This window comes from Canis aureus, chromosome 17 (genome assembly GCF_053574225.1).
Source record: "Canis aureus isolate CA01 chromosome 17, VMU_Caureus_v.1.0, whole genome shotgun sequence".
Taxonomy (NCBI): Eukaryota; Metazoa; Chordata; class Mammalia; order Carnivora; family Canidae; genus Canis; species Canis aureus.
Window position 1 is genome coordinate 56,553,524 of NC_135627.1, and position 27,239 is coordinate 56,580,762.

The following is a 27,239-nucleotide window of genomic DNA, read 5'->3' on the forward strand; positions in this document are numbered from 1 at the left end:
TAACTTGCCACCATGCTCCCTCTTGAGAGGGAGCTCACGTAACCAACATTAGTTACAAATCCTCTAGAGCCCCAAATTTTGTTGAAGTCTCTTTCATCTGATGCTGTTTCTTATCCAATTCACTTTGTCCTCTTGGACTTTTGTATTTTCTTATTTCCTCTCCAGTCATTTTAATAAGATCCTAAGGGGGAAAGGAGCATGTTGTTAATCTGCCATGCTTATGCAGCATTCAATAACTGCTGTTTAGAACAACATTTGAAAAATATGATGAAAGCTGAATCTGTGTTCTAGTGAATTTTAAATATAGAAGTAACATGGTAGTATATTTCAGAAAAGTATTGCACACACACAAAAATTAAGATTACTTCCACTACTCAAAATTAATTTCCTTACCCCTTATTTGTCTTTAAAACTTTGTTGGGTGATACATCGCTCTATCTCCCAGGTATATTCACCCTTATTTCCTACTACTGCAATACCAGGGTTGTGAAGTTTGACAGCATAGTTTGAAGGCTAAAGTCAAAATGAGCTCCAGACAGTATGTAACTTTTGCCTTTAGAATTAATCACCTCTAACAAATGACATGGACCCACAGAGCTCTTTCTCTGGGTTCTTTGCAGATGACTTGAATGAATGATGCTTTTGTCTGGTCTTCTCATCTTTGTCGTCTAGAATCCAGATTGCTTCTGAGTGACCATTGCCCAAGTGGATGCCAAACAGGGCAAGAGAGAGCTGGGTACAGGAGAAGTTGGTTTTGAAAGATCTGAGTAGGGTCTCCTGAAGGTTGAGAACCTGAAACAAGGGTGTAGGCAAGAGAGAGAGACCTTGCCAAGAAGAAAGAATTTAGCAAGAATGAGACCAAAGAGAAAAGTGGAAAAAACAAACAAACAAACAAACCAAAGAGAAAAGTGGACAGTAATGGAAACAAAGACAATGGAGAATGTATGAGAAGAGAACAAAAGCAATACGAAAGAGAGACATGAATCCAACACAAAGAAAGCTAGCACCATTAACCAGTAAGTATTGGTCTGAACAGAATTGAAGTTAGCCCATTCATTGGCTCAACAAATACGCAATAAATCTATGCAACAGCTACCATGTACAAGCCTGGGTAGGAAGGAATAAAATAGGCCAACAAATATTTTTTAAAAAGAGAGAAAAGGAAATATCAGATGGTAAGAATTAAAATAAATGTAGTTGAGTGACAAAGTTGTCTCCAGGTGGTGGTTGTTTAAGTTCAAATTTGAATGACAAGAGGGAAGGAACCAGCCTGCAGAGATCCAGGCAAATGATCAGCAAAATGCAAATTGAAAGCATAATGAGCTATCATATCACTTTAATACCTATCAGACTGGCAAAAATTCAAAAGTTAGGTGATGCCAAATATTGGCAAGGATATAGAGCAACAGGAATTCTTATTCACTGCTGAAGGGAGGACAAATTGGTGCAACCAGTTTGAAAGTAATTTTGTGTTACCTGGAAAGTACTGACATGCTTATATCCTTGAAATGACTAGTCCACATCTAGGTATGTGCCACAGAGAAACTTTTACACGTATATTAGGAGATGTGTCTGAGAATGTTCGTAGTTTTGTTGTAACAGCAAAAGGTGGGATAGGCTCAATGTCCACCAATGGTAGGCTATAAAATCGATAATTGCATCTTGATATTTTAGTGCAATAAAATACGATATAGCAGCGAAAAGGCATGCATTACACCCTCATTCAACATCATGATGAACCTCAGGAACATAGAACAGAGTGAAAAAAAAGCAAGTGGCAGAAATACTATGATTTCATTAACATGCAATCTAAACCCTGTTTAGAGATACAAACCAACCAACCATAAAGAAAAGCAAGAGGATGCTTGATACAAAATTCAGGCTAGCATTTATCTCAGAGTGGGTTGGGATCAGGGAGGAGCTCACAAGTTTGACAGTTAAATGGCTGATGATTGGTGGGTACATGAATGTAAGATATGTTGTTTTTCTTTAAACGTGATATGTATCTTATAAATATTGCATGTATTCATCACAAGTTGCTTTTAGCTAAAAAACAAAACACAAAAAGTGGGGCGATACTGTAGGCAGAGGAAACGATGAACACCAAAGCTAGATTTTTCTACAGGATGTGAGAGAGGAGGCCGGTGTGGCTGAAGCTCAGCCGATGGGGACGAGGTAGAGAAAGATGAGGTCAGAGGACTGAATATATGGGGTGACTGATGATGAGAAGAATAAGGGCCAAGATAGTGAGGGATTCAATAATGTTGAAGAATTGCTGGAGTGAGGATAACAGAAGTATTAGTGTTTTCCAGAGAAATGCAGACAACAGGATATAAAAGAAATTTATCATGAAGAAGTGGTTCGCGTGATTATGAGAGCTGAGAAGTCCCAGGGCCTGCCATCTGCCAGCTGGAGACCCAAGAAGACCAGTAGTATAATTCGGCCCAAGTCAGAAGACCTGAGAACCAGGGGCCCCATGATGTAAATTCTAGTTCAAGGGCAAGAGGAGATGAGAGGAGATGTCCCGGTTGAAACAGCAAGGCAGAAAAGAAAGGGGGGTTGTGAGTTCCTCCTTCCTCCATATTTTTGTTCACTTCAAGCCCTCAACGGATTGAATAATGCCCACCCACCACAGGAGGCCCATCTACTTTACTGAGTCAACCAATTCAAATGCTAATCTTTTCTGGAAACACCCTCACAGACACCCCACCCCCCCAAAAAATCATGTTTAACCAGACAGCTGGGGATCCCTTGATCCAGTCACACATAAAATTAAGCATCACAGTGGAGTAAGTGGTCTGGGGGTCAAGGGATGATGCTCAGACAACAGGAGGCTTTGAAGTTAAGATTTCAGAGGTGAGGGGCGCCTGGGTGGCACGGTCAGTTGGGTTTCAGCTCAGGTCTTGATTTTGGGATCATGCGATGGAGACTTGCGTCTGGTTCTGCGTTCACTTTGGAGTCCGCCTGGGATTCTCCTTACCTCTCTCTGCCCCTCCCTCCCTCACCCTGCGTGCACATTGTCTCTCTCTCTCTCTCTCAAACAAATAAGTCAACCTTAAAAAATATATTTTGGAGGTGACACTTTAATCAGTGATGATGATGTCATAGGATCTTAAGAATGAGTAGTCAAAAGGGATGAGAAAGTAGAAGGCAGGGTGGGGGTGGGTCAGCCCCTGGGGTGTGGGACCTGGACTAATCTGACAAGCCACTTACCAGGCAGCTGTGAGGGCCACCGCGGGGCCACCTGTCCTGCCACCTCCAAACCAGCTACCTTGAGATCCAACTTTTTGTCCTAATCTTCAGTTTCTGTGGGAAGGGAAAATTTTGGTTAATGAATGGACCAAAGGGGGAGCATGCCCGGGCTCTGGGTGGCAGCAGAGTTCCAGGGGGCCGACACACTGGCCCCAAGAGGGCAGAAGGCCAGTCAGTGGGCCACGCGGTGTCTTCCCACAGCCCCTCCAATCTTCAAGGAGTTTACTAAGCTCAAAAGTGGTGAGTATGTTGAATTCCTCTTTGAAAATGGGGAAGAAGTTGAACCCCATGTCTGAATTTAACGCAGCATGCATAGGTGGGGCAATATGCAAGAGAGAAGAGCGTGAGAACTAAGGCCCAGAAACAGTCAGAAATCACAGGAAGGACTTGACGGGCTGCCAGTCTTGAAGTGAGGAGACTGTCCAGAGTTGCCACGCCTGTGACAGGCAGTGGGGCACCAGCCACCACCTCTCATTTGTGCAAGGAGGGCACTGGGTCTCAGAGACGTTAGCTATTTGCCCAAGATTATTCACTTGCTAACATGCTAGAGGCAGGATTTGAACCCAGGCCCACTGGACTCTGCACCTGTGTTCCTTACCACCATCCAGCAGCTGGAGAGAGGAAGTACATCCACTGGGTTCTGAGGGCTGAGTGGGGACCCTCCAGGGAGGAGGGGAGAAGGGAAGACAAAGGGGAATGGTAGCAGGCTGAGGAGTGCACGGGGCGAGCAGAGCCAGGAGATGAGCCACTGCACTGTGCGCAGGCTTCGGCGGAGGCCACGCCAGCTGACCAGGTCCCCAGGGCCACACACTTTCTCACCTCCAAGCAAGGGAGCTGTTTCCTCCCTCCAGAATTACTTCTCCTCAGTCTTCACCTCAAAGCTTTTTCTTACTCTTCAAAATTTATTCCAGGGGCCATTATATCAATATTCATTTTCTGATTTTCCTTACTGACTTCTGATTATGTAAGACTATGTCCTTATTTATTTATTTATTTATTTATTTATTTTGAAACTGCCCACCAAAATGCTTGGGGGTAAAGGGGCACCATTTCTGCCATTATTCACAGAAGTCTCGGAATCACATACCTACATATGCCCAGAGAAGTGCTGGTGAGATGCCCACCCTGGGGGAAGCTAGGCCGAGGCGAATGCGTATGCTCTGCACTGTGTTCGCAACTTCCGTAATTCTTGAAGCTATTGCAAAATCACAAAGGTGTTTACTGTTAGAGCTAAGAAGCAGGAAGAGAAAGCCAAGAAAGAGAAAGAGGAAAAGGAGGGGGGAGGGGTGGGAGAGAGGGGGGGAGCATCTCCTGCTCCGCACCCCTGCAGGCTCTCTTACAAGGACATTGCACTCCTGAGACCCACACCTTCCATGTTGCTGCTGTCATGGGGTCTCCAACCTGATATGGAGCCTTCAAAACTCTCTTTATCTCCACTAAGCAATGTAGGTGCAGGAAACTAGAGACCCAGATTTCTTCCAGAAACAAAACAAAACAAAAGGTGGAGGAGTTATGCCCCAGGAGCCCTCCCTTCCCAGATGCCCAGGTGGTCCAAGGGCACATGGTCCCCCCTCCGCCCATGGCCATACTGGTGGTTTCCCTTCCTTTCAGCCCGGCATTGCTGTTACCCATTGGATGGCTTCTCTGCTTCCAGAAAAATAAGACTGTCTGTCCTGCCACCTAGCACCACGGAGACTATCCCCGAAGCTGGTTTTCCTGCTACTAGGTCGGTTTCCCGAGTCCCACTCACCGGCTCCTCCTTTAACCTCCCGTGGCTGAGAATTGCAAAATCCAAAGAGTGGATTAAATCATCCGCGGGCTCTCTTCCAGCCCTGCCATCTGCGGTTCTGCGGCTCTTGAGAAATCAGACCTGAATACCCCCAAAGAGGCCTGGCCTTCCTAGGAGATCTAAGAACCTTCTCGGCCTAGGCTGGGTTGCCAGCGCCCTCTCGTGAGCAGATCTGACCCGTCACAGAGCCAGGAAATGACGTCGTCAGGAAATTGCAAAATCAAAATAGCAACGAGGCAAGCACCTAAATATTAAGGGTTGACCTTGATCAGGGCCTTGGATGCCGACCTGCAGGCCGCACGAGGCTTACCCCCTCCACCCTTGCAGCACCCCCATGGAGGGAGCCGTGCTACTTCTGCCATTTTAGAGATCCCTTGTCCAAGGCCGCCCAGCTCCCACCCCAGCCCTGAACTCAGGCAGCGGGATTCCAAGGCGTCTTCAGAACTCACCACTACCGTGTCCCATCAGAGGAAAATGACTTTAAGAGGTTGTCAGAAATGGAAAACTACTTTAGGGATCCCCTAGCCAGCATCTCCCCCCCCCGCGTGGCCCACTCTAGAGGCGGGTCCGCAGAAGGGTGTAAGGTTATGGGAGCAGGTTGATGGGGGTGCGGAGACCCAGGGGTCCAAGATCAAACAAGTTTGACCAATACCAAGTTGAAGAACATTTATGGTGACGCAGCTCCCTGCCTTCATTACTACGCTCGGGTGAAAGAAAGAATGAGCTAGAATAATGAGAAAGAACGTGATCGAATGTGTCACGTATACCCCCAACTCTTTAGTTTCTCTTTACTTCCTCTACGTCAGAGCATATCGGGCCAGGTGGCTCTTTGCTGTGGGACCTTTCTTGTGGGTGGCAGGACGATTAGCCCCATCCCTCGCCTCTGCCCACTAGATGCCAGGAGCACCCCTGCCCTCTCCTCACGTTGTGACCACCAAAAATGGCTCCAGACGTTGCCAAATGTGAGTGGCAAAAACGCACCTGGTGACCCTTGTTTTAGGCCATAGAGTTCTTTTCTTCATGGAGTGACTCAAAGGACTAATGTTGCAGGGAACTCACTTCTGGAAACACCGGTCTAGCTCATTGATGCTCGGCTTGTAGGCGAGGAAATGAAGACCCAGGGAGGTGAGGTGACTTGCTCATGTCAGTTAGGTCATGGGGGTGATGCCTGTAAGAGCCCTTTCCACAGGGGCTTCGGGCCTATCCTAGCACCTCCTGGGTGACTCTGACAATGGGGGTTGGGGGCGGGATCCAGAGGCAGGTCAGTGAAGCCCTTACCTTAGTCACCACCGCTGTTTCACAGATACTCAAATCCTCTAGCCGTGTGTTTTCCTCCTATTGATGCAGCTAGTGGACCCGGGGACTCAGACACTCGTCAAAAGAAAGACCAGCTCATGACTGACCCCACCGTCAAGGTCATACTGCAATGAATTTCTCTTTTCCAACCAAAAGCACTGGGAGGCTAAGTTCAGAAAGAATCCCTTTTCCTTAAGAATTCCCCTGAAGTCCCCCTTCCTCATGGGCTCCCCAACAATGGTAGTATTGAGGGCCAAAGTTGACATCCTGTGTCTCCTTTTCCCCCGAGGAACCTTTGGAATGGGGGCAGGTTCCATCTACTGAGGCTGATGTGATGTGGAATCAGGATCAGGTGCGTAGATAATAGGGGATCCGATGGAGTCTTAGAAAGCAAATGCTGTGCTTTCTAGAGTGCTCCTCAAGCAGAGGCCAAATTCTGAGGTCAGGAGGACCCAGAGGAGGGGGAGGTTGGATGAGGTATAAACTTAGTACCTACCCTTCCTCTCCATGGGCTAGTGTATAGATCATTCCAGAAGCAGGGACACACTTTATGCCTTTCTCAGTCCACTGCAACTCTGGGTTTCAACCACCTAGATGCTAACCTTGGAAGATTAGGGGGATAGTCTATGGCCAGTTGCTTCCGGTCCACATGGTGCTCTAGAGAGAGCTGTGCTTGCCCAGGAGGTGCCCACACAGTGTGGACAACGCTAGCTGCTGGCCCCACCCACTGTGCTTGCCACGGGGCCAGCGCTGCTCTTCATGCTTTGCCCTTATAACTCATTTTGAGTAAGGAAAGGGTTAAGGTATAGTCAGGGAGCGATGGGGGCCCCTGACCAGGCCCTAAAACTATTCCTGGTAGGCAGAAGCTGCTTAGATAGAGTGAAGGAGAGATAAGGGACTAGACCAGACCACCCGGCCTTGCATGCTGGGCCTCGTGTGTTTCTTTGGCGTCTACACCGTAATCACAGAAAATGGGCAAACCTCAAAGAAGTAAGTCATTAAGGCCATTGCCACCAGTCCCTGCTCAAACCCAGATGGCACAAGACTCCCAAGGCCACAGCTTCCTGGTCAAGTTCTCCATGAAAGGCCAGCCCTGAAAACTCTCTGTGGCAGCCCACTGGGGACCCCTCTCACTCTAGAGAGCTTTTCCTTTCCTTGCCGCTCCCACCTTCACTTAGTAGATGTTCACTCCCCCCCCCCCGCCCCCCGTTGTGTCTGTGAGACCTGCTCTCCGACTCCGGAGACAAGAACCCTGCCATCCTGCCCCAGGTTCATGTCCCCAAGCTCGCGTGGCAAGCACTGCTATGATGCCCGTCTGCAGATGAGGAAACTGAGACACGAGCATCAAATAAGTTGCACGAGGCCACAGAACTAGTAAGTATGGGAGCCAGCTTTGAAATCCAAGGGGCCTGGACCCAGAGCCCCCCACCCCACCCCCACCCCTGCCCCCCATCCCCACAAGGCTGAAAACACAGCTCTGGGAGCCCTGCCGTTAAGGTGATAAAGACACCGTGGACTTGGCAGGGAACCACCCAGAGCACAGCACTGACACGGGAGAGCTGGGTTCTTGTCTCCTGGAGTCGAAGGATGAATCTCAGGGACAATGGAGAATGAGTAAAGCCATAGGAGTTTAGTAAGCAAAGATGCAGAGAAAGCTCTGAGAAGTGAGAGGAGTCCCGACAGGGTTGCCACTGAGGGCTTTTCGGCTGGCCTTTTATTGAGAACCTAGCCAGGGAACCCAAAGCCTTGAGATCCTCGTGCCATCTTGGTTTGAGCAGGACTACTGATATCATCTTATTATTTTTTTTTATATCATCCTTAATGACTTATTTCTTCAAGGTCTGATGAGTTTCTATGATTACTTGGTAACCATTAAAGGAAGATACTCCCTAACATTTTGGAGCTAGGAAGCCAGATTTATTATTATTATTATTATTATTATTATTATTATTTTCACTGTCTTATCTCTGTTTCCTTAGGGTGGGTAGGAGCCTGATTCTGGGTCCTCTCGGTGTCTTTGGGATTTATGGGAGCCTGACTCTGGGCCTCTCCCTTGTCTTCCCCACCTAGCCCCGTCTCAGAACGCGCTCTGTAATGACTGGAAAGACAGAAAAAACCAACTCTTCCTTTTCAAAAGGTGACGTGTTGCCCTTTTGGGAAAATGACATATATAAAGCAGAATCTAGTCAACCATCTTCCTAAAGGGTGATTTTCTAGACAATGATAAAGACTGATTAAGTGCTTTTCTTCCCATGGGGACACCGAAGTGAGCTGGAAACACCTGATTTTGGTCGCCTTGCTGGGCCTGCTTCTTTGCGAGAGGCTCGTCATGTGTGGAACTCAAAGCGATGCTGCCATCTGCTGTAGAAGTGGAGGATTTCCCCCTCTCTTTCCTAAACAATTTAACAGTTGTAGAAATAAAGGAGAGATTTCAATCTTAATCTATCTCCTCATGTGCTAAATTGGTGCCTCATTGTGATCATGGCTAAAGACATAATTTTGGTTCACCTCCCATGAGAGCATATTTCAAGGTCTTTTTTTTTTATAAAGATTTTATTTATTTATTCACCAGAGACACACAGAGAGAGGCCGAGACACAGGCAGAGGGAGAAGCAGGCTCCCTGCGGGGAGGCCGATGTGGGACTCGATCCCAGGACCCCAGAGATCATGACCTGAGCCAAAGATAGATGGTCAACCATTGAGCCACCCAAGTGCCCATATTTCAAGGTCTTAATTGCGGTGTTGATGCTTAACCAACAGACCACTGACTTCCCTCAACCGCCACCACCACCACAGACATCCGGGCACAGTGATCTCTCACCTGGCCCTGGAGCCACTTCCAGCTAATCACCTGCCACTGTTTCCTTCCCTACACACTTTCTTCTCCAGGTGATCACCCTCATGGAGGGCAGAGCACATACTCCCCTTCATGCAACCCCCGGAGGTCCCCCAGGGTCAAATGCAGACTCTTAGCATGGCCTGGGCAGCCGCACCTCATCTAGCTCCTGCCTGCTCTGACCTCTGGGTTCCTCCAACCACGACCTTCTGTCTTTTTTTTTTTTTTTTTTCACAAGAAAGGCTCCTTTGCCCCCCTTGGATCTTTTGTATTTGCCATTCTTTCTGCCAAAATGTTGCTCTGGACCCCAGTCTCTGCAGTCTGTCTCCTCTGTTACTTAAAACTTAGAATCAATGTCACCTCCCCAGGGACACTTTCTGGCCACTTATTTTAAGACATAAAGCCTCAGTCTCTACTACATAACAGGTAAGTGATAAATATTAATTTCCTTCTGTTTACCAGACAGCACAGGCTCTGATGCTGTTGATCAGAAACAAAGCCACGAGCATGGAGAATTATTGTGTGGAGCCCTCACCTGCCCCCGGCTCTGATGTTGGCACAGGATTGGGAGAGCACATTACCAATTAGAAGAAGTTCATTTAGCTGAGAAGGCCGAGGGAAGAGCTATTAGCGGGTGAGTTGGGCTTGTCCCCCCTCCCGGGCCCCCCCACGCACACACATGGTGGTCCTTACCGTTACCCACACCCCGGGTCCCACACAGCTACCATAATCCACGTTCATAAAAAGAGACACCTCCGGATCTCCTCTGGTTTCTCCTCTCAGGCTAAAAGTCAGAGATGGATCTCAGGCATAAAAGCCACAGAAAAATGGCACTTTGGATTGTGGATCACCTTCCTGTTGTCTTCATTAGAGAAAGTCCTTAACCATGTATGGGGTGTCTGATAAAAGACAACATTTGAGCGGCATTTTACAGGCTGCAAATGCTTTCACATACAGGGTCTCGATTATAACCCATCACGACCTCTACAGGTGAGGTTGGCTAATGGCCCACAGATCTAGCAAGCAACCAAACCCAAGTTGCATGCCCAAGGCATTGGAAGTATTTCTTTTTCATAAATCTGGGTCTGGGAAAGAAGGTTCTCCCAAGTGGAAATTTGTTGGAGAAAATATTGTATAGAATGAGAGCGTCCGGGATCCCTGGGTGGTGCAGCGGTTTGGCGCCTGCCTTTGGCCCGGGGCGCGATCCTGGAGACCCGGGATCGAATCCCACGTCGGGCTCCCTGCATGGAGCCTGCTTCTCCCTCTGCCTGTGTCTCTGCCTCTCTCTCTCTGTGTGTGTGACTATCATAAATAAATAAAAATTAAAAAAAAAAGAATGAGAGTGTCCACTCTGAGGGTTTGGAGCATGATCACTAATTCACCTCCGGCAGGTACTAAAACACACCTGTTTCCCAGGGCGAGACTGGCGCACTGACCTACATTTACAAACCAGTGATCACAGGCTACTTAATGATCATTTCTGTAGTAACAAATCTTTCCAGTGACTTGCTGGCTTGAACTCTAGGTTGAGAAAAGTGACATATTTTTAAGCATCGTCTTACCAGGACCCGGATGTACAAAAAGTAGACATCCAACATTTTTCAATGTTAGCCGATTTAGGCTTTGGCAACGAAAGAGGGTTGGTTGGGAAGTGACTCTCTGAGTTCACTCCGGCCACCAAGAGCAGCCCCCTGGATAGATGACTGGCCAAGACGGTGACGTGTATCTTGGAAGATGGCCAGGAAGTGGTCAAAATGTCACGTTAGCTCACAGAAAGCCAGTAGTAGTTCACATGTGCTTTGAGAGTAGAAACCACAAGCACTGGTTTTCTCTGAACTTTTGCATCAGAGGAGAGTAGGTGTTCTAAGTCCTAGCTCTGTAGCACTTGTGCTAATATTATCTTATTTGATGCTCAAACCAACCCTGCAAGGTGGATGTGCTACCTCGCCTTCCAGATAAAGAAGAAAAGACATGGAGAGATTAAAGGCTTTGGTCAACATGACACAACCTGAAAGCATCTGAGCCAGCCTTCAAATGTGGGTTTCCTGACTTAATCCTCTGCTTCGCATTTTCATCATGCTCATGGGCCAATCACCTTCTCATTCCCAAGATAAGTTATGAGAGTTTGCAAAGCAAACTCTTAGGAAAAAAAAAAACATGGTTGTAGTGCAGATGTGATTTTCAAAATGATACATCCTCTAGACAGGAGAGCTTAGAAAAGAGATTTTTTTTAAAAAAAATATTTTATTTATTTATTCATAGAGAGAGAGAGAGGGGCAGAGTCACAGGCAGAGGGAGAAGCAGGCTCCATGCAGGGAGCCCTATGTGGGACTCGATCCTGGGTCTCCAGCATCATGCCCTGGGCTGAAGGCGGCGCTAAACTGCTGAGCCACCCGGGCTGCCTGAAAAGAGCTTTTTCCAATCTCACTATATGGAGATATTCATCATTAAATAAACATGGTAAATCTCATTCTGGTCTAGTTTTTCCATTTGGGCAGTTAACATATTGTTAAAATAAAATTATAATCATGGCTTTCAAGAAAACATACACAGGCAACCATGGCAGATCCTCCTAAGGGACAGACTAAGATGAAAGCAATGACATGACTATTGTACGTGGTAACAAAGATATTATTAGTGACCTGGACAGTTTGAGTGGAATAGTTGAAATAGAAACTCTGTTGGATTAAGCAAAAAAGGAAAAAGAAGAGGTATAGGAAATAAAGACAAAAATTAAAGATTCTTCTTTGAAAAAAGCTGCGAAAAGAACATGGAACAATGGAGGGACACTCGGGTGACTCAGCGGTTGAGCATCTGCCTTCAGCTCAGGGTGTGACCCCGGGGTCCTGGGATCGAGTCCCGCATCAGCCTGCTTCTCCCTCTGCCTATATGTCTGCCTCTGTCTCTCATAAATAAATAAAAATCTTTAAAAAAATAAAAAAAAAAAGTGACGGTGGAGATGAATGTGAAGTCAAAGAATTTCTTTCCCTCTGCTTTTTCATTTATTTTTTAATATGAGGGATACTGGATGATAGCGGATGACCGACAGTGGAATAGCTTCTGCCGTCTGTATGACAAACCTGTCCCCTCCCGCTGATCCACTTGACCATGGGCATCGGGACCGCCTACGTTAGTCAGGAAAGGCCGCGTTATGCTGCAGTAACAGGCACTACTAGCAAATCTCTGTAACCGAACAAAATAGAAGTTCTCTTTGAATCACGCCAAGTCCACGGCAGATGCCATTCTTAGGAGTAGGTCTCCTTCCAACAATCACTCAGGGTTTTGGGCTTTTTCCCTCGTGTAGCTCTTTGCTTCTAGATGGTCAGAGAGGATTGAGAGAGGGGAAAGGCAAGCAGGACGTATAGGGCCAGACTGGAAGTAGCGTGCTGCACCCCAACTTGTATCTCGATCCCGCATTGGCTCACCCAGCTGCAAGTGGGCTAGAGCATGTAGCTTCACCGTGTGCCCATGAGGAGGGGAGCCTGATGTTGGCGGGCGGGCCACAGGCTGTAGACACACCTCTCTTCTTGGCTTCTGTACAGCCCCATGGCTGATGATGGAGGCCGTTGTCTATCAACTCGCTTTAATAAAGATTGTCTCCCGGCTGCTCGTAAGCCATTTCCTGTTGGTTATGGACAGAGAATCTGTCCCCCAGGGCCTTCCACCTTCAGTGGTACGGCGATGCGCTTCTGTTTGACACCGTGGAATCCATAATAAGCAGAGCACAGGGGAAAGATCTACAGTGAAGCCCTTCACCAAGGGCGTCTCTATGTGTCTGCCAATAGTACTTGGTCAATATATACCCTACTGGATGGCTTCGTTATTTTGCTTTTTTTTTTTTTTTTTTAAGATTTATTTATTTATTTATTTATTATAGACATAGAGAGAGAGAGGCAGAGACACAGGCAGAGGGAGAAGCAGGCTCCATGCCGGGAGCCCGATGTGGGACTCGATCCCGGGACTCCAGGATCGCGCCCTGGGCCAAAGGCAGGTGCTAAACCGCTGAGCCACCCAGGGATCCCCCGTTATTTTGCTTTTAATGTTGAAATTTGCTAAAGTGGTTGGGACTGAGGATGAGATCGATGTAATATGGGTAGGAGGGGATGCCTGGGTGGCTCAGCAGTTGAGCGTCTGAGCCGGGATCAGGGCGTGATCCCGAGGTCCTAGGATCGAGTCCTGGATCGGGCTTCCTGCATGGAGCCTACTTCTCCCTCTGCCTGTGTCTTTCATGAACAAATAAAAGTCTAAAAAATAATAATAATACAGGTAGGGAAGTGGCAAAAGGGGATGCTCCTCAAATGAACAATTAGAAGCTTTTCTACCTCTGCCTGGGGTGGTGGCCGGAGAACTGTGTGAGTGGAAAGCTAGTATGCAGGCAGGCCCCTGACCCTGGCCACCAGGTCTGGAGATCTAATACCTCCACACAGCACCCTCTGCTGGAACCCCGGGTTCCTCTTCTTGCTGAAAGAACCTTGCAGACTCGTAGGGAGGAACTGGGACTTCAGGCCTGCCACCAGGTCTCGGGGGGTTCAACCTCAGCCAAACACAGCATATAGGGATCCTCCAGCATGAGCCTTCTCAGGTCACCTCCAAAAGGGAGTGAAGTAGAGAATCACATCGTCTCATTTGTCAACATCCTTCCCAAGCATGCTTCCGTAAAACGAGCTCTGTCTTTAAATAAACAATTCCCCAACTGGTGTGAAACGAGAAATGGCCCTTTTCACTTCACTAGACACTAAAATAGTGCTTTGGTGAGGGATGCCACGGTAGGTCGACTGCAAACACAACTGGAAAGTCTCAGGGTAAAACAGAAAAGCCACCTCTTCCGCTTCCACCCTCAGGGGCAGCGCCCTTGTCGAGAGGTCTAAGGAACCAAGAAATTAACCGTAGAGCTTAGACAAATCCTGCACTTTCCTCTGCACTTTTCGGGCCTCTGCGGGCCTCTGCCTGCATCTCCAGGCTTCTCTTGTCCCCGGGCTGCCCCTCACCCTCATCTTGCTGTATCCCTACCTCCTGCACCCCCTACCCAAGGTCACTGTGCATTTAGATCTGGAAACCAGAGGCCCTGCTGTGTGGCCTTCCTCTGGCTCTGTCCCTCCCCACAGGTGATGGAACAAAGGCCCAGGGGACAAGCCTTCCTATACAGCCCCCGCCCCTCCCTCCAGATGGTGCTCTGGGCAACCTCAGCATTTCCTCCCCTGTGGCCTCAGACCACTTGGGGAGGACAATCAGGACCTTGCCCTTGGTCCAGTGTCTTGAAGGTGAACTGTGTTGCCCCAAGACCAAGACCAAAACCAAGATGGCCTGTGGTATTTATTTATTCTTGAAGAGAAAGAGGTCAGGCCTCAGAGGCTAGCCCTGAGCCCTTGTGATCCAGAGCATGACACCAAGGAGTCTGAGGTTCTGGACTCAAACCTGCCTCCCCCAGGTCCTGATGAAGGTCTGGTCATCACGGGAAGAGGATAAAATAAATCTTGTGTAATTTTTACATATTTAATGCTCTGGCACATGGGCCTCCATTTGTTTTCTGGCAGGGGCTCTGCAAATGTTTCTGGTGCCCTTTCCCCTCCTACTTCCCGCCCAACCTCCTCAGTTTTCAACATATTGCCCATGGTCACAGTGTCTCCTGTGTTCTTCCCCGGAGCTGGGATCTGGGGCAGATGCCTGAGGCCAAGGTGAGCCAGTCCACGGTAGGATCCTGTCTTTATTTGAAATGTTGATATTTTGAGGGGCCTGGGTGGCTCAGTAGGTTAAGCATCCACCTTCGGGTCAGGTCATGATCCCAGGGTCCCAGCCTGTTCGTGCTCTCTCTTGTTATATCTCACTCTCAAATAAATAAATAAAACAAAAATAAAAAAGAAATGTTGAGATTTTGTTCATGGTGAATTTTTTGGCATTATTTTTTTAAAATATTGCCCAAAACATGATTTCTCTCTAGTCTTGAGTTTTCGGGTTCCCTTGAACTTTACGCCTGAGACGAGTACCTTGTTCCCCTCCCACCTGTTCCAGCATCTCTCCCCTCCCATTTCTTCCATGACAGCCCTTGTTCAGAGCCTCATCTGGTCGGTTGGTCAGCCTGCAATTGCCCACCCATCCTCGCCCGGACCCAGCATTATCTGCCTATGCGTAGGTTGAATTGTGAGCCTCTCTCTCTCTCGCTCACTCGCTCTCAAAATCCTTCAAAGCTTCCCTGCCTCCCTTAGAATCCAAAGCCCATCATGCTCACTGGCAACATGTTCTGAGTCCTGCTAACCTTTCTGGCTTCATCCCTAGCCAAATCCCTCCGCGTTCGGCCAAATCCCTCCATTCTAGGCCCGCCTACTGGTCCTTCCCCAGAGGGGCCTGTGGTGGGCCGGATGCTTGGTTTCCTGGGCTGCTCTTCCTCTGCTGGAGCCTCTTGACTCCCTCCCTTCCCTGTGGAGTCTGGCTGAGCCTCCAGGACCAGTTTCCAGAAGCACCTGTGGTGTCCCACCTAGATCCTGCTGCTTCTACAGTGCTTTGACTCAACCTGCTCTCTGAGTTAGACTTAATCTACCTGCCCCCCTGCCCCCCCATCCCCCTCACCTCAGGGGTGACCATAGGCCCCTTGATCAGTGAGCCTGCACCCTGCTTCCGATCCACGGGGCTGGGCAACAACACTGCCCAGTTACTCCCTCGCGTGTCCTCAGCCTCCAGTTCATACTTGGACAGACATTCTCCTTATCTCCTTCATGGTCTCCATAATGGAGCTTTCTTCTCAGCAACACGGATCTTCTCTGACTGATGGATGTCCCAGTGATGCCTCAGACTTGATCTGAAGTTGGAACCTTCTCCTAGACTGACGCTCTAAGCACCTACGGCAAAGGGCGACAAAAGTGACACCACGACACCTGCTATTTGACAGTCTCTCTTCCCATCTGAGGTCCTCCCACAGGAACCTGGGAGAGGGCAGGGCCACCAGAATCCGTTGCCCGTTACACACAGACACCCGAGTGTGGCCGGCAGTGAGCACCAATCCCCCTCCAGCCCTCTGTAGGCAATGAGGGAAAGGAGGGGCCTTTTTTGTGCTCCCAATCAGCGCCTCACCCAAGATTGGTTTGAAGGTATATTCCAATTTCTGTGAAGTCTGAAAATCAAGATGGATTCACTTGTTTTTTAACGTGAGGTAACAGCCACTCCCCCAGCCACCCTCATGATGATTCAAACGACCACCCTCCAAGCTCGTGGCTGTCCTCCCCCTCCCTGCACCTGAGGGTGGTGGTTCTCTCCAACCCTCGAGAGTGGAAGTAGAAGAGGTGGAGGTGGTGCTCAGACGCCGTTGCTCTGTGTTTGGGGATCTCCGTCCGTACACCCACGCACAGATCGATAGATGGTGTCGTTTCTATGCTGTTGTTACCGTTTGGAGTCCATTCTCTGGGTCTTGACTCCTGAAGGCGAGAGACCCAGAACCAGAGGATGCCAGGAACTGTGCCAATCACTCACCATTTAGCCCTCCTGACAACCCCAATGTGGGAGCATTTGGTTTCCCGGGGCTGTGGCAACAGATGACTGCAAATCGAGTGGGTTAAAACAACAGACACTTATTGTCTCCCAATTCTGGATGTTAGAAATCCAAAGTCAAGGTGTCGGCCAGGTTGGTTCCATCCTGAGGCTGGGAGGGAGAACCTGCTCTGCACCTCCCTTCTAGCGTCTGCTGCTTGCCAGCAGTCTTCACTGTTCCCGGGCATATAGACATGAGGCCCCAGTGTCTGTCTCCTTCCCATGGCATTCTCCCTGTGATTTCTGTGTCTGTATTTCTGTCCAAATTTCCCTTTTATTATAAGAACGCCAGTCATTGGATGAGGATCCGCCCAATCCAATATGACTTCATCTTTTTTTTTTCAATATGACCTCATCTTAATTACATCGTCAAAGACCTATTTCCAAATAAGGTCATATTCATAGGTACCTGGAGTGAAAACTTCAATATTTCTTTTTGGTGGTGGTGGGGCAGGTGCCAAATCAAGCCACACTAGCAGGTATCGTTCTAACTCTCATACTAAACTGAGACACAGAATAAATTACCCAAAGATACACAGAAAATAGGTTTTTTTAAAAAGATTTATTTAGTTACTCATGAGAGACACACAGACAGAGGCAGAGACACAGACAGAGGGAGAAGCAGGCTCCGATGTAGGACCCGATCCCAGACCCTGGGATCACAACCTGAGCCAAAGGCAGACACTCAACCCCTGAGCCATCCAGGTGCCCAGAAAATAAGTTTTTAATTTGTCTAGATCTAATTATTACCACTTAAAAATTACTTGTACCAGGCCCTCTGCTGCGTGCTTCATTTTTCACGTCTAATCCCAAACTGACAGCTTGTATTTATTATTCCCCCATTTTGCAAACAGAGGCACAGAGCATTTAAGTAGCTTGCCCAGACTCACACAAATAGAAAGTGGCAGATCTGGGAATGGATCCAATAATTCTCACCCCAGTCAACCCACTAGAACGTCTCTGAGATGCCTCATCCTTCTTCGCTCCATGTCCCCTGCTGTCAGTCCCTACCTGCAACTGAGAATCATGACTGTAAAGGACACATTACTAGAACTTTCCAAGTGAACAGTGTATAGGAAAAATTAGTCATTGTGATCATAGTACTGCAACTGGATGCCTCATGGCGGGTGAGAATCTGATGAGAAAGACCAAGTCTTCTTCTTTCCAGCAGCCAGCAGAGTTGCACAGAAAAACCAGGACAGTGAATAAGACCCATTAAAGAGCAACATATGTCAAAAATAATCATGTCCCCACAGGGTGCTGCACATGAGCTGAAGCCGCTTCTGGGCTCTCACGGGCACCTCACTGGGAAGAAGAAACTACCACCACAGTGGGGAGGAACCGCATCTCAGCCAAACCTATAGAATGGCTATTTATATTGCCTCATTCTTCCTCAAAACGAAAAGTCAAAAGCATCACTTCCTGGCAGCTGCTGAGCACTCTTCCTTCCTCAACATTAAAGATGTACCTCTCTCTCTCTCACACACACACACACACACACACACACACACACACGTACCAGTGTCTTGCAAACACAGCAGCCTGGACACGGAGCCCTTCAAACAGTACCTAAGCCACAGAAACTTCCTCAAGCCGATGCAAGAGAATGAGGGAGAAGGCATTCGGCCCAATACTGCAGAAGTATGACCAGCACTTACCAGCTAGAATTGGTTCTGCTTGTATCACCTCAAAAAGATATCACACGGGTAGGGACCAGGAACACGGGCTTTGGAGGCAGGCAGCCTTGAATGCCAACTCCAGCTCTCCCATGCACGGCCCGTGGGAACTTAGGTTATTTCTCTTCTCTCAGACTGTTGTCTCACTTGTGAAATGAAGATGCTGACATGAACCTCCCAGAGGGGTCCCTGGGTGGCGCAGCGGTTTAGCTCCTGCCTTTGGCTCAGGGCGCGATCCTGGAGACCTGGGATCGAATCCCACATCGGGCTCCCGGTGCATGGAGCCTGCTTCTCCCTCTGCCTATGTCTCTGCCTCTCTCTCTCTATCTCTCTGTGACTATCGTAAATAAATAAAAATAAAAAAAATGAACCTCCCAGAGGTGTTATAAGGCATATCGACGTGCCACTTGATTCTGGACTCCTAAGAAGGAATACAAGTGACGGGTAAGAATAAAACACTGCTTTAAATTTGATCTCAGTTATCTTATCCCATGGACCTAAATTTTTATTTAAAAGAGACCGGGTTAAATCATGAATGGGAGCATAGCTCTGGATGCATCTGGGATGGGAAACCAAGTGACGGAAAGAGTAGATACCAGATTAGTAGGACACATCCATCTCTTTCATGTGCTCGATATTAACCCCTGAATAAAATACACACACACACACACACACACACACACACAAGCACCTGTACACAACTAGATGGGGTTAGGGAAGGACAGGTCCTACTCTATCGTCCGCCCCTACTGTTTGAGAAGTTCACTTGGAATAGGTTTAGTTGGGGCATGTGAGTCCTGGGGTGTGCGACCCCCGTGCTCCAGGTGGAAGATGTGCTGGGAAAGGACGTGGGCCCGGGATCCTTCTCAAGTAGGAGAAAGTATACAGGAGGTAGAAGGAAAAACAACAACAAAACAGACCAACATGCCTCAAGAAATCATCTAGATAAAATAAATATTAGGAAAAATAAATGCATAATGGTTTAGCGATTTACCTCACCTTTTTAATTGAGGTCCATGATTTTATTGTCATTACTAAAATCACATTGCTCATTGACGGGACTTTCCCACAGTTTAAGTCTGTCAATACCTTATGTTCAGTTTTATATCCAAGAGACAAAATCCTAAAGGGCAGGGATGAGGTTCGACTCAGCCATGCAGCCCTTGATTTAGTGTGTGGAAGGGAGAGGACAAGTACAGGGTCGGTGTGTGCCTGAGAGTGGCCCGCAGGGGCGACACCTTCGAACGGCAGCTGCAGCCCCGCTAAGCAGCTCACACTCATCTGGACATAGATGCACCTGCAGAGGGAACAGGGACTCCCCGTGCCAACCCCGGAATAAGTATGATCTAAAACACGGATGCAATTACAAAGTGGCATTTAAGTCGGGGGGGAAAAGAACCCCGGAGTAAACAGATCATTGTTCGCATTTTTGTTCATTGAAAGTACCAATTCGTTTAAAACTAGCTTTGTAGAAAGACAAACTGAGTAATTTGCCTTGTCAGTTAACAATTCATAAAAAAATAGGCTCCAGTATCAGCTGAATGCACCACTCAAAGACAATTTTAAGAAGTATCAAAAAAAAATTCTTAAGAAAAAAACAGTAGCAGCAAAAACACTGAACGTTTGTAAACAAGACCACCAGTAACAAACCTATGCTTAATAACAAAAAAATGTGCATTCTTTGTAACACATTAAATATATATATATATATAATAAAAAAGATTGGCCACAATTTTTTCTTAATATACAATACTCAAAATCTGAAACACGATTGTCAATAATCGACACAAATCGGTGTTATAAGGCATGTTGAACAGTCTTTTCCACCGTGGTCAGGGGCTCATGTTGCTGCAGAGGGTAAACTTTCCAGAAGTCTTCTCCTGGCTGTGATCCTGGCACACCGGGGGCACTCGGAGGACTGGAAGCACTGCTTGTGAAAGCAAGCTCTGCACCCTACGAGCGGGGGAGGGGGGAAGGCGTCAGCGAAGGGCTACCTTGCTTTCCCACCTACTACAGGTGCTCATCCCCATCCTGGGGAGACAGGTGGTCCGAAGCCAGAAAGCAGAGTCATCCAACTAGAAATGAGGCAGCTCCACACGGAGGGATTCTAAAGCCCCCAGTAGGTCACGAATGGGAGGCTGAGAGGGCCTGATGTCCTGGGGACGAAGTGGAACCCCCCCCCAACCCGGGGCTGCCCCAGGGTGTTGGTGGCCGACCCCACAGGAGGCGGCCCTCCCTGGAAATGACCCTAACTGGAGAGACCTGCTTCCCCCCTTTCCAGGTCATCTCAAGGTCATTTTCCCTCTGGCCGGGATCTGGTGACCAAGCAACACTGGGTTTAAGGATGTGGCTGGGCCCTGTCCCCACGATGTGACAACGCTGAAGGCCGAGCTGCTCCAGCTCCAGAGCACCCCGTGGGAATTGCTGAGCCTTCTCGGCTGCCACCCACAGCTGGACTCTTCCCTCTGCCGAGGCCTGCTGACCTCCCCCGCCCCAACAGGTGCTGGCCTGAGAACAGGCCCCCCCCCCCCTGAGCTTCGTGCAAATCCGGGCTGGAGCTTGTCTGCTGGGGAGCTGGGGAGCCTGTGCTGGATGCCCCCTAAGGGGTCAGGGGAGACGGCGGGAGGGGCCTAAGGGGAGGAAGGGCTCCTGTCAAGGCTGAGGCTGCAGGCAGGATCAGATGGCCCCCAGGAGCCACTTTAGGGATCACAGGATTGCTTCGAGCGTGGACACATCCAAACAAGGCTGCCACGCTCTCCTGGAAAGAGCCAGACAGTAACTGTGCTGGGTCCTCCCGCCTCCATGGTCTCCATAGCCACTCGGCGACTGCCACTGTCACGCAGAAGAAGCCGGAGCTGGTGCCCAGGCTTCAGGCATGATTGCGATCGATTGTGATCGATTGTGATGGATTGTGATCTGACTGTGATCTGATTGTAAAACTGGGCCGCGGCTGTGCTGGTGTAAGAGAGCTTGGGCGTGGGCCGAGGAGCAACCACCCCTCTCCCCGAACCCTACACGGGGAGTCCTCACCCTCGGCCCCTGCCCCACCCAGATCCTCCGCACCCCCACCCCCCCGCACCCATCCAACATCCAGGCCCATGCCAGCACCACGATGCTTTAAACAACGTTGTTGTGCTTAAAGTATTGAGTTGCCGTTAAGTTAATTCTGTCTCTCGGTTGTTAAGCTATTATTAAGCGCATGTTAGGAAGTTATTAAGATACCTGGACATCGTCTACACGTTTCGGTCTGAAATGGGAAGATGACGGCTGTACTCTGGCAAAATTCGCAGATGAAGCCCTTTCCTTGACACAGCTGTAAAGGAAGGTGCCAAAAAGTTAAGGCCCCCATTTGGCCTTCTGATGGAGGAGCCCCGTTACTACTTGTACAGAACCTTATAAACGTCTGTGTTTAAGCGTCTGTAACCCCAGCTTCTGGAAGAAATGGGAAGCTACATCATACTCTAAGGTAGCAAGTAGATTCAAACGGCACATGTGCACTGGTTCTGCGTGGAGACATTTCACAGCCTGCGAGTTGGAGGCACCAGGGAAAGATCTTAATTTTGCACGCGTGCTTTTTAATGATCTACTTTTGTTTCTGATGGTTGTGCCACCGTTCCTACGTTCACGCAGACACAGAATTCCTGTGCCACTGGATTGTGAGTCCCCATGGCTGTACGTGGCACGGCAGGGCAGACGGGGGTCCAGGGAGGCCCCAGCAGGGCTTTGGCCCCCAAGACGAAGAGGTCACTGGGCCCAGGCTTGCATCCTAGCCCTGCCACTTGCCAGCACGGTGATCTCGGCTGTTCCTGAACAGCTCTGAACCTCGTTTCTCTCATCTGAAAATACTGTACTCAAGGCTGGTGGGGGTTAAGTGAGGTAAAGGCCAGAACACCCATCATAGGTCCCGATGGGTCAAGGATAGCTTGGGGACACAGCAGTCCCAGGTGAGCCCTTACCTCACAGCTGGCCACATGTGCAAGGGAAGCTTTGAGAATGTCCTTGAGCAAGGGCACCAGCAGCCTCTTCTTGACCCTGACCAGGTCCTCCAGAGAGAACAGGTGGAGATCGTCGGTCAAGTGCCTCGGCACCTGCTCAAATGCCTTTACTGCGCTGCCAGGGGGGAAACAAAGAGCAATTCAGACACCCACCCGCATGGAGGCCGGGAGACAAGAGGGGTTAGCAGGCACTCGCACTTAATGTTTTGGAACTCAATTAAAAAACAAAAAAACTAAAACTAAAAGAAGCCCAAGGGCCAGTTAACCTTAACTCGTCATCTTACATTTTGCAAGTATGTCAAAGATCCTGGAAAGCCAGGATCTTAAAATTCCATAAAAGCGGATTTCAGAAAGCTGAACCAGCAGAAAAACAAACCCCTTGCAGCCTGCCCATGTTACACTGAGCAAAAGACACCTGCGAATTTGTGCTTCAAGTCTGAAAAACATGTACTGAGATTAAAAAAAAAGGAAGAAGAAGAAGAAGAAGAAGAAGAAGAAGGAGGAGGAGGAGGAGGAGGAGGAGGAGGAGGAGGAGGAGGAGGAGGAGAAAACTACTTGATTCTCCATTCTGGCTAAATTTCAAGTCCATCTACATGCTGACTGTTGTCCAGCTGCCCGTAGGCAGGCGTGTGACCCCCCACCCATAACCAGGAGTCCAGCCCTGAGCATCCAACTGGGAGCAGATCAAAGCCACCTGAGTGTCCCAAGGACACCCAAATATTGAATGTAGCTTTCCCCGACTGCCAGTGACCTCTTCCCAAATGCCCCAAATTAGGTAGTAGAATTATCATGCACGCAGCCCCAACCCGGCCACGGCCTACGCTAGACGTGGCCTTCCAGTCGTGCCAAACTGCGTGTAGTTCTCCATCTGGCCTGGGGTGCTTGCTCACACCGCTTTATCGGCCGGGGGACCCCTGACACCTCTTTGGTCCAACTCGCTAGGCTTTTTCTAGGGGAAGCTTTGTGGCCCTCTTCCCCACCTCACCCCTTCAGACTTAAATGTTGCCTCTTCTGCACCCTCAGGGCACATGCATATGTGTCCAACACGGCCGGGCAATGATCTGTTTGTGCTTTCTCCCTGGACTTAACACCAGTCGCACTGATTTTTGTATCTGAAGCACAGAATGGATACTCGGGAAATTTTTGTAGACGGTAATAACTGTGGGTCTTGTTATATGTTATGCACAAGAAAAGCGACAGCCTGAGAAGTAATTGAACTGTCACGTCGTTGCCATGAGGTAGAGCTTGAGGCCAAATAACTATAGGAGACATGCTCCTCCTCAAGAAATCTAATTCAAGGGGTGTCTGGGAGGCTCAGCGGTTGAGCATCCACGTTGGGCTCAGGTTGTGACTCCAGGGTCCTGGGTTCGAGTCCTGCATGGGGCTCCCTGCACGGAGCCTGCTTCTCCCTCTGCCTATGTCTTTGCCTCTTTCTCTGTCTCTCATAAATAAATAAATAAAATCTTTAAAAAAAGAAATTTAATGCAAAAGCAATATATTATCATTAAATGAAGATCAGAAGCTGAAAGAAGCTTTAAAACAAAACAATTTTTAAAAACTATATCCTATTATAATACATAATCTTCACCCCTTGAGTAATCTGTTTTTTCACTTAAAAAAATTCTATCTCTGTCAATGAAGGCACGCCTATACCTTTGTGTCATGGCTTCCAGAAATTTCCACTTCTAGAAATTTATTTTAAGGACATATTTTCGGATGTGCACAGAGATTCAGCTAAAGTCTAGTGTTTTTTTTTTAAATAACCAGTGGTGGGATCCCTGTGTGGCGCAGCGGTTTAGCGCCTGCCTTTGGCCCAGGGCGCGATCCTGGAGACCCAGGATCAAATCCCACGTCAGGCTCCCCGTGCATGGAGCCTGCTTCTCCCTCTGCCTGTGTCTCTGCCTCTCTCTCTCTCACTGTGTGCCTATCATAAATAAATAAAAAAAAAAAATAAATAACCAGTGGTATTACACATCTAACGAAGTATCTACTAGGTATTAAAATCTATTAGGTTTAATATCTACAAAGATATTAAAATCTATTTTAAAATAAATACATTAAAAATCTATTCGATTAAAAATCTACCGGTAAGACAACAAAACCGAAATTAGAAGTTCACTACTAGCGAGCCAGGGAGCGACCTAGGGAGAGACCCTGTGGATCGGAGCGGCGGGGACCAGGTGGCACACGGCACAGGCAGGTGTGTGGAGGCTCGCAGCCCTCCCCAGCTCAGGCCCGGCCCGGCCTGGCCCAGCCACGCTAGTTAGTACCTTTCAGCAAACCTGCAGGTCTTCAACAGCTTCTTGATCTGAAAAAGTTGCTCCTGGATTTCCTAATGTGAGAAACCAAACAGGGGGAAAAGTTAAGGCGATACATGACACAGGAAACAAGTAAATCAAATGCAACTGTTCTTTCTAACTTGGAAATGCTGCAGCTCTATAAGACGAGCCTTTGAAGTTAACCGTGTATGTAGCAGAGGTTCATGGCTGAGTCCAGAGATCCTCAGAGGGTCCAGGTGGACCCCAAGCTTCATGGAGTCTGAAGCTTACACTACCGTTGGGGGCCTTCTTTGGGGAAAGCAGAAAGCTATGTGCCAAAGGTGGAGATCCTGCCGTTTGTGGCAACAAACATCCAGGTGGATGAACCTGGAGGGCATTATGCTAAGTGACATAAAACAGACACAGAAAGAAAAAACCTGCATGGTCCCACTTACATGTGGAATCTTAAAGAAAATCCAATACACAGACGCAGAGGTGAACGGAGGTCACCAGGGATGGGGAGGTGGGGCAAACGGGGAGATTTTCCAAAGGGAACAAAATTGCAGTTGCGTCGGATAAGTCTAGAGACCCGATATATGACATGGGGACCACGGTGACTCATACTCTACTGAATACCGGAAATTTGCCAAGAGGGTGTGGTTCAGGTGCCCCCGCCGCACACAGGGACACACATGATGTAACGTCCACTAACCTGATCAGTAATCATTTCACTTGCATTTGTGCATCTAATGCTCACGCAGTAAACCCCAAATGTAGAGAATTTCATTTTAAAAATAATAATAAGTAAATTTCAAAAGTTACATATAAACGCAAAATGATGCATAAATAGGAAACTGGTTCCGAGGCCTTGGAGAGGGTCCTGAGGCTACTGCTCCAGCCTCCGATGGTCGATGGGCCCCTTGGGGTGGGGGTGGGGGGGGCTGTCGGGGTCCCCGGGGACGGCGCAGCATGCCCCTGGCCCAGCCTCCCCGCAGGGGCAGCCGCTCACCCTGGCTCGGTCCAGCTCCTTGGCCTTGGCGTACAGGCTGTGGCCTGCGCTCAGCAAATTGAAAATGGGCTGGTGCCACACGCTGTCCAGCAGGCGCTTGGAGAAGTTGCTGACGTAGTACCTCCTGAAGTCCCACGTGCTCAGGATCCGGGCCGGGATGCAGGAGTCTGCGTAGGTGTGGCAGCAGTCACAGAAATACTTGCCCAGGTAGTCGCAGTACCGCAGGCGCCTCACGAACTCTGCAGGGTGCACAGAAGGCTGAGCGCAGGGCACCTCGGAGGGCAGCCTACCCACCGCTGTCCATTCCCCCTGCTTCCCAGTCCCACCTCCCCTCCCCGTCCCAGGTGCAAGGCTCAGATTGCTGGGTGTGTGCGGCTGACCCCATCACTCGACCTCACGGCAGCTGGGAAAGCTGGGGCAGCCACCCGAGGCCGTGGAGGATGGCCATGCGTGAGCTCTGCTTTCCAAAAACAGTTGTCAGAAAAAGAGAGAGAGAGAGAGAGAGAGAGAGAGAGAGAAATCTCCTAAAAATACTCCTGAATTTGGAAGAGGGGCACTGGAATAAACAACAGTGTGGCCAAATGAGCACGAGATTTAGGGTCTAGAAATCTGGGGGGAGTCCACGCTCTGCCTCCCGTTGGCAGGCAGACTGAGGGCTGGTGGGAAACTCTTCAGGTTAACTATCCTGAAGCCACGAAAAGCAACCCAGAGTTAGATTATGGGATATCTCACACATGGGAAGGGCTTTGTAAATTATAAAGCACGCTTTGGAGGCCCTTAGGGAGGAGCACCCCAAAGACCTCCTGCATAGACCGGTGAGGAAGACCTTATGGAAATATGCGAGGGATGGGAACAGGCAATACAGGGAAACTTGGAATGTGGATGACCAGTGACCACGTGAGAAACAGTCTCGGTAACAAAGACGTGCAGGTTATGAACTACTTGGTTTTGCATCAGACTGTCACCATGGTAGAGGATCCGGAGCAGGTGAGGTGCAGAGGGGTGGGTGCCCCCTGCACCCGCCAGCTGACAGGAGGGCTACTTCCTAGGAGGACATTTACCCCGATATACTTCACCTCTTTGTTGTGTAGCAGGAATCCTACTTTTGTAACACTAGACAGAAACGCTAACGCACACACGGAGAGATCTAGAAGGGTGTTTCTACAGCACATTGATAACGCAGGAGGGGTAGCAATCTAAATCTACGTTAAAGAAGCAACTGGCTAGGCAAGTGCACTCAGCAGTGGGACGCCAGAGAGCCCAGGAACGCGTGGGTGAGTGTGCGGAGTGGACATCCCGTTCCAGATCTGTATGATGCGATCTTGACTTTGCTTTTGAAAATACACACATGCACAGTCCAAGAAGATCCCCACTACAAAGCCAATAGTGAAGACTTCTAAAGGGTGGGAGGAAGGATTTTCGTTCTTTGCATTTTTTTTGTTTGCTAAAACGGGCAAGCGCTGCTTTCGGAAATACATCTAACAAAATACGGTGGCAAGCAAAAGGTATAGAGACGAGTGCAACAAGTCCCTGGGCACTTGTCTTCTTCTTAACCACCCAGGTTAAGAAGAAGACAGCAATTCAGTTAAGTCTCCCGTGTGCCCTTCCCT

At 48.7% G+C, this 27,239-nt stretch overlaps 2 protein-coding genes and 1 long non-coding RNA gene across 13 annotated transcripts in view; 1 reads left to right on the forward strand and 2 right to left on the reverse strand.

The window, feature by feature from the left end:
- LOC144288054 (uncharacterized) overlaps positions 1-5,215 on the reverse strand; it is a 36,239-nt gene extending 31,024 nt beyond the window's left edge. The window contains exons 1-3 of the long non-coding RNA XR_013356010.1: positions 5,003-5,215; positions 4,340-4,447; positions 3,214-3,306 (exon numbers count right to left, since the gene is read on the reverse strand). This is a non-coding gene — a long non-coding RNA (uncharacterized LOC144288054). The remainder of the gene's footprint in view (positions 1-3,213; positions 3,307-4,339; positions 4,448-5,002) is intronic.
- A 61-nt stretch (positions 5,216-5,276) lies between these two features.
- On the forward strand, positions 5,277-10,470 carry LOC144287573 (uncharacterized). 8 transcript variants are annotated; one of them, XR_013355355.1, is made up of 8 exons: positions 5,277-5,528; positions 6,042-6,166; positions 6,345-6,456; positions 6,627-6,689; positions 7,607-7,711; positions 8,408-8,474; positions 9,636-9,807; positions 9,957-10,470. XR_013355355.1 is itself a non-coding variant. In XM_077854805.1 (6 exons), the coding sequence occupies exons 2-6, from the start codon at positions 6,151-6,153 to the stop codon at positions 9,722-9,724; spliced, it is 303 nt and encodes a 100-aa protein (XP_077710931.1). In that variant the 5' UTR covers positions 5,277-5,528; positions 6,042-6,150; the 3' UTR covers positions 9,725-10,470. The 8 variants fall into 8 exon arrangements, 2 of the variants coding, with proteins under 2 accessions (XP_077710931.1, XP_077710930.1); XR_013355354.1 differs by having other exon boundaries at positions 6,345-6,689; XR_013355357.1 differs by having other exon boundaries at positions 6,389-6,689.
- An 8,878-nt stretch (positions 10,471-19,348) lies between these two features.
- RUBCNL (rubicon like autophagy enhancer) overlaps positions 19,349-27,239 on the reverse strand; it is a 37,195-nt gene continuing 29,304 nt past the window's right edge. For all 4 annotated transcript variants that reach the window (XM_077855689.1, XM_077855686.1, XM_077855685.1 and 1 more), the window contains 5 exons: positions 25,630-25,868; positions 24,633-24,694; positions 22,324-22,477; positions 21,590-21,680; positions 19,349-20,320 (listed from right to left, as the gene is read on the reverse strand). In XM_077855689.1, coding sequence (XP_077711815.1) covers positions 20,208-20,320; positions 21,590-21,680; positions 22,324-22,477; positions 24,633-24,694; positions 25,630-25,868 — 659 coding nt within the window. In that variant the 3' untranslated portion in view covers positions 19,349-20,207. The remainder of the gene's footprint in view (positions 20,321-21,589; positions 21,681-22,323; positions 22,478-24,632; positions 24,695-25,629; positions 25,869-27,239) is intronic.